The 12,910-nt window shown below is 41.1% G+C and overlaps 1 protein-coding gene across 3 annotated transcripts in view; it reads left to right on the top strand.

Moving 5' to 3' along the window:
• Positions 1-11,898, top strand: part of ESYT2 (extended synaptotagmin 2) — an 88,901-nt gene extending 77,003 nt beyond the window's left edge. For all 3 annotated transcript variants that reach the window (XM_069958904.1, XM_069958906.1, XM_069958905.1), the window contains 8 exons: positions 1,856-1,942; positions 4,247-4,396; positions 4,916-5,295; positions 5,572-5,670; positions 7,731-7,862; positions 8,471-8,576; positions 8,940-8,989; positions 11,578-11,898. In XM_069958904.1, the coding sequence (XP_069815005.1) occupies positions 1,856-1,942; positions 4,247-4,396; positions 4,916-5,295; positions 5,572-5,670; positions 7,731-7,862; positions 8,471-8,576; positions 8,940-8,989; positions 11,578-11,623 (1,050 nt within the window). In that variant the 3' untranslated portion in view covers positions 11,624-11,898. The remainder of the gene's footprint in view (positions 1-1,855; positions 1,943-4,246; positions 4,397-4,915; positions 5,296-5,571; positions 5,671-7,730; positions 7,863-8,470; positions 8,577-8,939; positions 8,990-11,577) is intronic.
• Positions 11,899-12,910: the final 1,012 nt, after the last annotated feature.

Below are 12,910 nucleotides of genomic sequence, written 5' to 3'. Positions count from 1 at the left end.
ACCATCCAGCTTGGATTCACTAGATCAAAAAATCCTGCAAGCAGCAGCTTTTGATTCGGTGCAAATATGCAGCCACAGCCCCCCACCAGTCTTTATTTACAGCAGGGAAGGGGAACCTTCTGCCCTCCAGCTGTTGCAAAATTACAATTCCCATCATGCCTGGAAGCTTTTTTTGCCCAGGCATGATGGGAATTGTAATTTAACAGCTGGAAAGCACCGTCCCTGATTTACATGCTGGAACGATATACCAACAAATCTGTATACTCTGCAGTCACATGCCGTTCTGCTGGCGTCATGGGTGTTCCTATAACATGTTGCCTTTTCTATGATGCAGAGCTTCAAATTCCCTGCATAGATTGTAAAGAAAAATGACACAATTTTGACAGCCTGCAGTCACCACTAGGGTGCGCTCAGGAGCTTACTGCAGACTCTTATTTTGGAGGTCAGTGTATAATAGTAAAGCTACTAAACTCTTCCTATTGTCAAAAAAAGAATACAGAAAGGTGCAGTCTGTGCACAGTTACCTGTGGGGAGGAGTGCTGGCTGTTAACTCAACTCTATATCAGCCAACCCACCTCACCAAACCGCTGGTACCATCTGTTTGATGAGAGTAAATACTTATTGTTTCTTTTAAAATGTGCTCGGTGCTTTGGTTAGAGCAAACAAGGATTTTTAAATCTGTAGCAGGCAAGTCAAACTGGTGTGGCCTAGAGTGTCAGTGCCCCAGGTCTGCGTCGTCTCTCCTTTTTGTCCTCTCCACCCTCCTCATTATTAGGAACACCCCCAGGCAGGATTTCTATTCATTGCTCATCTAAACGGCACCTGTGTTGCTGTGATGAATATGAGAAATACTGCCTGGGAGTGTTCCCAATGATGATGAGGGAGGGGAGGACAAAAGGAGAGGCATCGCAGACCTGGGGCACAGACACTCTAGACCACACCAGTTTGACTTGCCTGCTACAGATATAACTCTAACAAGGGCACCGAGCACATTTTTAAAGACACAACCGATAAGGATTTACTCTGGTACCAGCGGTTTGGTGGGGTGGGTTGGTGGATACAAAGTCTCTTTAAACCAAAAAGACACACCCTCACCTTTTGAGGTCGTACTGAAGGCATAACAACACACACAAGAGCATTAGGAATCTGGAGATGCCATTTACCACCGTCCAAATATTCAGCCACAACATCAGGGTAAATACAAAAGTATGCAGAAGAAATGTCTGATGAAGGGATCTGCAGAGCCCCCGAAATGCGTCACATTAAAGAATCTGCTATATTTCCTGCCCAGCATCCGATTTCTACATCTGCCGAACGGATACCGGCTTCTAGGGTAGTTGTGCTAAAACTCCATCAGGTTTTCTTCCGCTCACTATAGCACCAAATGCAGTTTTTTAGCGTGTGACATTTCACATCAGGAGATTTGGAGCTCTTGATCACGGGGAAAAAAACAAGTTCCCACCACTATGAAGATATCAGGGAATTATTCAGCATGGAATTTTGAAGCCATATAGAAAACATGGGGGAGATTTATCAAACATGGTATAAAGTGAAACTGGCTCAGTTGCCCCTAGCAACCAATAAGATTCCACCTTTCATTTTCCAAAGAGTCTGTGAGGAATGAAAGGTGGAATCTGATTGGTTGCCGGGGGCAACTGAGCCAGTTTCACTTTACACCATGTTTCATAAATCTCCCCCCCATATGTATAATTTAGTGCAATGTTCCCCAAACTGCAGCTGTCCAGCTAATGCAAAACTTTGGCTACCCAGGCATGCTGGGAGTTGTAGTTTTCCACTACCTGGACATAACTGTATTTAAACTCGTAGTGGTTAAAACTATTTTATTCATTTTCAGGTAAAACACAAGACCATCGAGCCAGTGTGGGAACAGACGTTCACGTTCTATGTCCACAATCCTAAACGACAAGACCTTGAAGTTGAAGTAAGTCATGTGACACAATGCTTTCCCCTTAGGGCGGCCATGCTGCAGGGCGGTGGTGATGCAGGCACGCTGATCTGATCATTGTTCTGTTGTCTTGCCAGCAGCAGATAACACACAAACAAGCGTGGGCTGCGCACACCTCTATACACATGTCATGTTTCTCCTGCCATCTGTCTTATGTATTTTTATAGCCTGCCCACTTTGCTGCCGCATTGCTCACTTGTGAGCTGCTTTGTTTGCAGGTAATGAATGTAACGGATGCCTTCCGTACAGGGTTAACTTAAAGGGGTACTCTGGGGAAAAAAAATGTACATTACTGGTGTCACAAAGTTATACAGATTTGTAAGTTATTTCTATTTAAAAAATCTCCGATCTTCCACTACTTATCAGCTGCTGTATGCCCTGCAGGAAGTGCTGTATTCTTTCGAGTCTGACACAGTGCTCTGTCCATGTCAGGAACTGTCCAGAGCAGTAGCAAATCCCGACCTCTCCTTCTATGGACAGTTCCTGATACAGAGAGAGGTGACAGCAGACTGGAAAGAATACACTACTTCCTGCAGGACATTCAGCAGCTGATATGTACTAGAAGACTTGAGTTTTTTAAATAGAAATAATTTACAAATCTGGTTAACTTTCTGAGACCAGTTGATAAGAATTTTTCTCATTCAGAGTACCCCTTTAATATGAATTGCCTGCAGTTTTTTTCTGATTGAAGCCAGATACTGAAGCATGTGGTTTTTTTTCTTCCCATTCTAATTTCTATTTTCTGATTGTCATTTCTTAATATCATTTAGTTTGTAGTACATTATTATAGAGGCAGTCTCTTACCGAAGCATTTAGAAATATGATTTACGGAAAAACCCCATGGATATGGGCACAACGGATGGGCCCAGACCCTGTTAGGAGAGGTTTCTGGGCATGCTCTGTGACCTCTGCACAGGTCATTCTACAGGAAGGGGAGACTGATCTTAAAGCATCAGTGAATGGTGTGTTATCTATAAACGGCTGTAACCCTTCATTGTCTGTGAGGACACTGCTGAAAGTGATCAGTGCAAAACAGGAAGTCTCTGCTTAACATTAGGCTTAGTGGCTAGACTGAAAACTGCAACATTTTAATAATTTTATAATACAGGTAGTAAAATGGAAACTTTTGATAACCATTATTAAAATAATATTAAATGTGTTGCCTCATTCCCTATTAGATCATATAGTCACCATAAAGAAGGGGGGCATCACCCTTTCACCTACTGTTTTCGATTGAAGGAGGCAGAATGGTTATGGTGCTACAAAGTTTTTCATCTTGCTGCATGAGATATACAGTGGTACCTTGGTTTAAGAGTAACTTGGATTAAGAGCGTTTTGGTTTAAGAGTTCACAGTTTTTCAAAATTGAAACTTGTTTTTTTAAGAGCATTGCTTTGCTTTAAAAGCTCCCTGTACTGGGTGGGAGGGGGGTGGAGGAGTGGCTTGGTCTGCATAGCGGGGTCTACAGCCCTGTACTCTGACTCAGGAAGTCTCCCACACCTTCCAAATCATAGCACATCCACTTCAGGCTGGGGACAGGATTGTGGAGGTAATCTCTCCATAGCTGTAACCCCTCTCTCCCTGGACAGAGAGTGCTGCTATACTGTACCCACATCTGCCCTGCTTATGCCTTCATGCTCCCTGCAGTCTCTGTCAGCCCTTGTGTTTCCTATCCTCTCCATTCCTGCTATAATGTGCCTGCACTTACACTCAGCTATACACACTGCTGCTACAATGTGCCTGCACTTACACTCAGCCATTCTCACTGCTGTATAGAAAAGTTTCTGTCGCTGTCCTCCTGCACAGTTCTGTAATTCTCACTTCCTGTATCAACAAACTGCTGCTGTGTTATCAGGTTTATGCAGTTACTATACATTATACTCCACATGCTGATTGCTATACTGTACAGTAACTTATAATATGACATATTCAGCTCTCTCTAAATGTTTGTTTTATTTGTTTTACATGTTGTTCAGAATAAAACATGATTATTTTGGGAGTGTGAAACCAATTGTCTGCATTTCAATGATTTCTTATGGGAAAATTTGCTTTGGTTTAAGAGTGTATTTGGATTACAAGCAGGGTTCCTGAATAAATTATGCTCGTAATCGAAGGCACCACTGTACTAGTAAAAAAGGAAAAAAAAAACAAATCATGACCGATCCATTATACGGACACCATAATGACAATGTGAGCAGCGACTGACAGTACTATAATGGGCGCTGTATTTTGGGGACACTGTTTGCACTTTGTCTTTGCTGAGTTTTGCTCACTTTTGCAGGTCAGAGATGAATATCATCAAAGTTCTATGGGAAATCTAAAAATTCCATTGAGTCAATTGCTGACAAAGGAAGAACTGACCATCAACCAGAGGTTTCAGCTAAACAACTCCGGTCCTAACAGCGTCATCAACATGAAGGTTGCGCTAAGGGTAGGTAGAGACTTTTTTTTTTTTTTTTTAGTGATTTTCATTCTGGAATTTATTGTGTATCCTTTGTAGCCGTTAATTTCTGATAGGGATCATTGCTGTAGGTGCTTAACACAAATCTATAAAAGAAAGTCATTCATATGTCAATCCTTGAGAAGAATAGGATGCCCTAACCGCAGGCAGCAGGACATGGTGACAGGTCTCACAATCCTATTGATTGTAAACAAGCGCCAATCTCGTTAATCGATGCCTGTTTACAGAACCCATTAGTTCGGTTATCGTGCTCTGTGATCGGTATATGATTGCTGGCGGGCACAGATGACTGACTGTGGGTCATCCATGCCCTATGAATCTGTGGTTTTGCTGGCCATAAAACTGTTGTGGTTGTATGCAGGAAACCTTAGTGGATAAAAATCCCATTTATCCATAGGCAATAAGATTTTTGGGATTTATGTGCAAACCCCTTTAATTGGTAATAATGTAGTTTGTCCGATTTCATGGTATGACTCCATCCTCTCTTAGATCCTCTATGTGGATAGACCCGTGCGGTCTCCAGACGAGCAGCATACATCACAAGTCAAGAGACCATCCATCTTTAAAGGGAAATCAAATCCACCAACTCCGACCACCCCGTCCTCCGCACCACCAGCGCAGAAGCCTCCCCCGACACCCAAAGCCGATGCCAAAAAAAAAATTGAAAACGGAGAGAAAGAAAGTTTTCAAAATGCCAGTCCTCAGAGACCGACCGAGCTGCACAAAAGCTCCTCCAGCCTCTCAGGTTCCAGCTTTACATATTCTCCTTCACACCTGTCTATGAAAGAACCCACACCCAGCATCGCCTCCGATATATCCTTACCCATAGCCACACAGGAGCTCCGGCAGCGGCTGCGACAGCTTCAGAAGTAAGTCAAGCGTCCATGTATGTGCTGACATTGTCAAACACACATACATTGCTAGCTTATATGTATATACAGATGGAGAGGTATTGTAAAGTTAATGTTATGTTTGTCTTGTATGTGATCACAGCATCATCACTTTGCCCTAAAAGAAGAGAGTAGTCATTGGTGTAATTGCATCCATTTAATGGCCCCTTTAAGTGTCAATTGGGGAATTCCGAGACCCCGTTGTGAGCATCGCACACACATTATGCATATAATAATACCATGCTCTGTTTACAGTGGGACGTCATTGGGACAATCCCCTCTAGGACAGATCCAGTTAACTCTTCGATACAGCTCTCACAGAAACAAGCTGATGGTTGTGGTACATTCCTGCAGGTAAGGCCATAGACCACAACGGATTCTGAGACAAAAAATAATCTACTAGATTAAAGAGAATGTAGCAGCAAAATCAAAAATTATAATAGATCAGGAGATAGGGAGACTGCAGGTATCTTTATCATGTTGGTGCACTTCTGTGTTTTTTTTTGTTTTTTTTTGCTCTAGGCCAGGCATGTCCAAAGTCCGGCCCGCGGGCCATTTGCGGCCCGCGTTCCGAACTTTTACGGCCCCCCAGGTATCCAGCAGCAGATACCTTTGCCGCTGCCGCTCTAGTCCACGAAAAAGGAAAGCCGAAATCTCGCAATGTCCGAGATTTCGGCTTTCCTTTTTCGTGCACTAGAGTAGGCCCCGTTCCCACTGAGCAAAGCTAGCGGAATTCCGAGACGGAATTGCTCTGTACGCGCTGAAGAATGAACATGTTCTTTCTTCAGCGCGTACAGAGCAGGAGCGTGCGCCTCTCATAGACTCCCATTATGAGAGGGAGGCTAACTGCATTCCGCGGCGGACAATTCTGTTGCGGAATTCCGCTAGCTTTGCTCAGTGGGAACGGGGCCTAAGGCAGATTGATTAAAGATCTGTTTAGATTTGTCATACAAGTCATAAAATAAAAAGTATGCAGTTTTCAATAAACTTTGTAAAAAAAAAAGTTTATTTGCATTCATTTTAATGGTCCAAAGAATGTCAAGCAAAATGGTCGGCCCTCGCACATGTTCACTTCATCAAATTTGGCACTCTTCGAAAAAAGTTTGGACATGCCTGCTCTAGGCGATCTGTGGCCGCAAGCAAGCACATATCAGCAAGATCGGCACTCTTTTGCAGCGCCTTTACACGGCACAATTAATTGAGTGGCTGGGCCACGCAAACAATCCTTGTATCATTCATGCTGCTGTGGAAACTGACGTCACAGATATTTATATATCTGTGCTGCCAGTTTCCAGATCATGCAAGTAGTGCATACTTACCCTCTGCACTTCTGTGTGATCTGGGATCTTCACATGTTTTATTTCAGGCTCAGTGTCACAGATGCGGGTTTGTGACACTGATTGACTGACAGAGGAGGAGGCAGGGTGGGGGGATGGAAGCCGACAGTGTCACAGACCTGCTTCCGTGACACTAAGCCTGAAATAAAAATCTTGAAGATCCCGGATGACACAGTAGTGCAGAAGATAAGTATGCAATGCTTGTGTGATCTGGAAACTGGCACCACAAATGTATGCATATCTGTTCTGTCAGTTCCTCGACTACACGTCATGTTTACACAGTGAGATATGCAGCTGATAGCAATAAATTTTAAAGACGCACAAAAGATGGGATCAGCCGAGGATTGAGAGCTTTCCCACTTCTCTGCTGATCACTGACACTTTTACAGGGCATTTACATTCAACTTGTAGATACGAGTTTGTCCAAACCCGGAAATCTTGGCATTTGATTATGGGTGGCTGAAGAAGTTGGATGTAGCCTTTGGAGTCCCGAAAAAAAACATGGATTGCATATGGTATAGGCGGCATTTATATTTTCCAGTCAGCTTTTGGGGCGGCATATAATTTCTTCAGCCACCGGTAACCAAAAGCCGAGATTTCTAGGTTTAGACCAACTGAAGCATCTACAAGATGCACTCATCTCTAATATTAATATGTCCTTAGCGCATTGACCAATGATAACTTAAGCACACCACTTCTTAAATGTGCTTAAAAAAACATTTGATTTTCTTTAAAAGCAATTCAAGAAATATTTCCTTTTAACCTGCCCTTTTTTTAAGCAAAAAAAACAAAAACCCTTTCCTTATATTACAGAAGCATGTCCATAGTTTGATAAGCTGGTGTCTTAGTGCTGAGACCCTAATCAATTGCTAGATATAGGTGGGAGAAGAATGTGGCTGTGTGCTTCACCCTCTGGCTACCTCCATGTCTTTGCAGAAGACATAGATTTAACAGTCTATGGATGCTATAGATTATACAAGATTATAACATGTCACCGGCTCAAATGGATTGATAAGTGTATGATCAGTGATCAATGATGTAATGAGAGTTAATTTAGGTTTTGTTTTCTTCTTCTAGAAACCTTATAGCATTCTCTGAAGAGGGGTCTGATCCATATGTAAGAATGTATTTATTACCAGACAAACGGAGATCGGGAAGAAGAAAAACCCACGTGTTCAAGAAGACATTAAATCCTGTGTTTGATCAAACGTACGTTAGCCATGCTTTTACTACTGGCAGCAAATGCTTAATGTTTCTTCGTATTCTAATTCTTCATCATTACATAGTGACCTGCATCAGAAGTCATAGTAAAATGATGATATATATATATATATATATATATATATATATATATATATATATATATTATAGAGAGAGAGAGAGAGAGATACACCTGATGAAGAGGGGACTGTAACCTTGAAACGCGTTGCATTGAATAAAAGCCTAAACTTGATTCTACACCAGTGCCAGGAGTTCTTTCCATTCAGATAAAGCAGAGGATTGTGGCTGGTGTTCCAGAAGAGGTGTTTGCAACAAATAAATTCCACCAACACCTCCTCTGTACTGCTACTGTATATATATGAGAGAGAGACTGACTGCTTATTAGAGATGAACATAACTTTAGCATGCTCATGTCTGATCGTTCAGTTTTTGAATACCGGTGGTTGAAGAAGTTGGATGCAGACCTAGGGCTACTCGGAAAACATAGACACTGGCATGTGTCAGTTCATGTAATAATGTAATAGTGCCCTAACATCTCATTCAGTATACTGTCTCAGCAGTGTCCCTAACCATAGCGTCTTATGTTACCTTTCCAGATTTGAGTTTAATGTGTCACTGCCCGATCTCCCAAGGAGAAAACTAGATGTTGCTGTAAAGAATAGCGGAGGATTCTTATCTAGAGACAAAGGTTTGCTTGGAAAGGTGAGTTCTCATGTATGCTGATCTGGTCTCTGTCATGTATCTTAGCGCTTAGTGGTCAGAACCTTGATTTAGCCTATTAACTAAACAGAAGTAGTTAGAAATCTATCTCCTGTCTTTAGACTTTTGAGGCTTCTGTCCTTATGCTCCCAAGCTCCCCCTACTGGTTACCACCGTAACATGCCATTAAATATTTGGAGCAAAATTTTGGCCACACTACTCAGTAAATACTCGCTTATATTACTAATGGATTGTATATGTACATGTGTTGGTATTAAATATACTTATCCACAATATGTAGATTTTCATTATTATACTTTTCTACTGTTATAATCCTTTGTTTTGTTTTTTGTCTTCATTTTTCAGTTAGTACTTGATCTAAATTCAGAAGAAGTTGCCAAAAGTTGGACACAATGGTAAGAAGGAAATTATTAAAACCGTACACTGCTTCATACTAATATATCTAATGTCATGACGCATGGATTATATATAGTGCACATTGTTCCTGTACAGGGAAGGCTGATGGGATCTCCTGTGTCAACCACTCATGCTAAGTTCTCACTTTTCAATGCAAAAGAGCTTCTGCAGGAGCGACAGCGGGGCAGATTCACTCAACAAAATGTGCCCCACTGGTGTGGCTTACAATGCACCATATTGCACTAACATTTTTATTTTTGCTGCCTGCAGTAAAGTTGTCAATCATATAATTTACCACACAGGAAACTTTATATAATTAAAGTCAAGGTGACTTGGAGGGACTTGGTGGATACAGGATCCATATAGCATTTACCCACTACACTTGAGACTGGGCCTATAGATTCTGCACACTTGGTGTCCTAGTTGATCCCATAAATGCTTGACTAGTAATAAATCTGATGAACAGGGAGGCCATGGAAGTGTTGCAATCTGGTGAAAACATTCCTGGAATCCCTTGCTCTGTGTGTAGGGACCATTAATCCTGCGGCTGGAAGCCACAAGAGACAACACACGTAGCTGCAGGATGTCCTGTACGTATGACTGAGCTGTTAGTGTCCCTCGTATCACTATTATGGTTTGGCATAGTGTCACTCCACAGCACAGGCAGGAATGAAGCACTCACCATGAGACCTCTATACTCCAACATGACCACTATTGAATCCCAAAGAGAACCTGAAAATGACCGGGCAGAGACAGGAGTGTGTAATGAAGAAGCTGCCTGTGTCTTCATGGTGGACAAGGACACTATGGGAGCTGCTAATGCTTGTCAATGGACTAAATGTTTCTCTCTACTAGTGGTCAGTCTGAGCCGACAGGAGCCTTTTCACCCTATGTCACATAACCACGACTCCCAACATCTAATAGCGTGGTCCTATCGGCCTGGATGGCAGGCAGGTTAATAAAGTGTATTTGCTTGACTTGAATGCATGTCGGGGCGGATCATACAAGATCATACACACACACACACACACACACACACAGCGTGCTGCATCCATAGCATACACACACACAGCCTGCTGCAGCCATAGTACATACACACACATACACACAGCCTGCTGCAGCCATAGCACACACACACAGCTGCAGCCATAGCATACACACACAGCTGCAGCCATAGAACACTGAAGAAAAACACCACATTAAGGACAGAGGTTACTGCTACACTACTTATGGCGTCTCCTTCTCTATATTACTCAGGATATCTTCATATTACACTGTGGCTCATATACAGTCATCCAGGAAGAGACCAGCACATATCTCCCCCACACAATGGACTCTTCCAGCTCAGAAACAAACTGATAAATAGTGATCGCATTCTCCCCCGACCACCCTTATGTAATAGGGCCAGTGTCCTATTAGAATGTTGCTTATAATATACATTGATGAGCAAGACTTATAAAATTCATATTAAAACTATCATACAAAAAGATTTGTTTTAAAGCTGGAGTCAGAGTCGGTACATTTTTTCCGACTCCAACTCTGACTTTAGCCAAAACTAGCTGCGACTCGGACTCCACGACTCCGACTGCACAGCCCTGGGCGCAGGTTGTCCTCATTGTCATCGTCATTATTATTTAATAATTTTTTATATAATAATAATAATACTTTTTATTATGTAATAATACAATTAAGAACTTGATAAGATATTAAGATAGTAGTAGTATTATTAGTATTATTATTTATGTATTATTATTATTATTGGTAGTATTAATAATATTTTTTAGTAATAATTATTATTATGGTTATTTTATTATATCATATAAAATATTATATTCGTTCCAGGACTGTGCTTGTAATCCAAATCCACTCTTAAACCAAAGCAAATTTTCCCATAAGAAATCATTCAAATGCAAACAATTGGTTCCACACCCCAAAAATAATGATTTATTATTCTGAATAACATGTAAAACAAATGAAACAAACATTCAGAAACAGCAGAATATGTGATATTATAAGTTACTGTACAGTAATGGAGAGGATGGGAAACACAAGGACTGACAGAGACTGCAGGGAGCATGACGGAATGAGCAGGGCAGATGTGGGCACAGTATAGCAGCACTCACTGTCCGGGGAGAGAGGGGTTACAGCTATGAAGAGATTACCTCCACAGTCCTGTCCACTGATGCAAGCCCCAGCCTGAAGTTGATCTGCTATGATTTGAAAGGTGAGGGAGACTTCCTGGGTCAGAGTACAGGGCTGTAGACCCCGCTATGCAGACCATGTCCCTCCCCCACTTGTGCTCCCATCCAGTACAGGGAGCTCTTAAACCAAAGCAATGCTCTTAAACCAAGTCACAATTTTGAAAAACTGTGAGCTCTTAAACCAAAACGCTCTTAAACCAAGTTACTCTTAAACCAAGGTACCACTGTGTGTAATATATATATATATATATATATATATATATATATATATATATATATATATATATATATATATATATATTAATATATATATGATTTTTATGATTCCTTTATTATTATTACATTACTCTATTTCTTTTACCAATTCACTGTCCTCCTTCCTTCAGGTTTGACCTAACAGAGGATGGAACAAGGACGTCGGTCTCCAACTAACTCACCAGACCGGTCACACAGCCCCTTTTCTCTGCAACTATGTATGATGAATGCATCATGCTCATGGGATTTACCGATATATTTTTTTATAGAACCGTTTATTTCATTACTCAACTTCACGCTCAGTTTTTAACTCCTTTTTACCTTGTTTTGCAGACTCTGGTAAATCCTGTTATTGGGCTTAAGTAGCTGTTCAGCTTTACCCTGTGTCTAATAATGTGCAATAGGGTGGTTTAACTGCATTAAACTATAAAGTATGTTTATCCTTTTATAAACCCGGGATTTTTTTTTTTCTTTTTTGCTTACCACAGGTGGAGTTTTTGTACTTTGCTGATGTGCATCATGTAAATATGTACTATTATATTTTATATATTTTTTTTTTTCTTTGTTGGTTTAGTATGCGCTCGAATAGTTTTTATTTTTTTTGCTTATATCAACATTCAGTTTCATAGGGCAACGTGGCAAGCCTGCGGATTAGTGTAAACTCTTCATTGCTCTGAATTGCTGATCCTTTTTAGCCGTAGGGATTACAGCAGCGGTACGTTGTTTGTTCTACTGTTTCCATGTTAAAATAATTGATCCTGTCCTTTTATGAGGATCTTGTTTTAATCAGATGTCCGTGCAGAGGCCGTAAGCAGCTGAAATAATAAGAGTCTGAGACGTTAAATTGGCATTGAGATGGTAGCGATTACCCTGGACCACAGGAAGGCCCAGATTACAGTGAATGTTTCCAATACAACTAAAACATTACGAATGATTTAAAGGCCAATTGTCAGCAATATCCGAGGAATTATTGTTATTTATCAGGTTGATGAATATTTAACCCACAGGACTGTAATGTGGTACGTTTTGCCCTTTATCCTCCATACCACATAAGGATACAGAATCACACCTTTAAGTATTTTACGTTAGCCTATATTGTGCAATGTACATTGCCTCCATATAGAATATTTCAAGTGAATCTATATTTGCATTTATTGTATATTTATAGGACCCTAATGTGGTAAGATAAGGGGGGAAATTGAGATCCCAATCTGACCCTATGTGTTTGAGGCAGGGATGGAGAATCTTCAGCCTTCTAAGTTGTGGCAAAACTACAATTCCCATCATGCATGGGCAGCCAAAGCATGATGGGAAATATAGTTTTGTAACAGCTGGAGGGCTGCAGGTTCCTAATCCCTGATCTAGGTATGGCGTATTATCTATCATCCTGGAAGTGCACCATGTATGCTGCGAGATGTCAATGAACAATTGAAAAACTGATTGTACTACTTAACGTTTTTATTC

Source organism: Dendropsophus ebraccatus, chromosome 2 (assembly GCF_027789765.1).
Source record: "Dendropsophus ebraccatus isolate aDenEbr1 chromosome 2, aDenEbr1.pat, whole genome shotgun sequence".
Lineage (NCBI taxonomy): Eukaryota > Metazoa > Chordata > Amphibia > Anura > Hylidae > Dendropsophus > Dendropsophus ebraccatus.
This window is presented reverse-complemented; position numbering and strand designations above follow the sequence as displayed.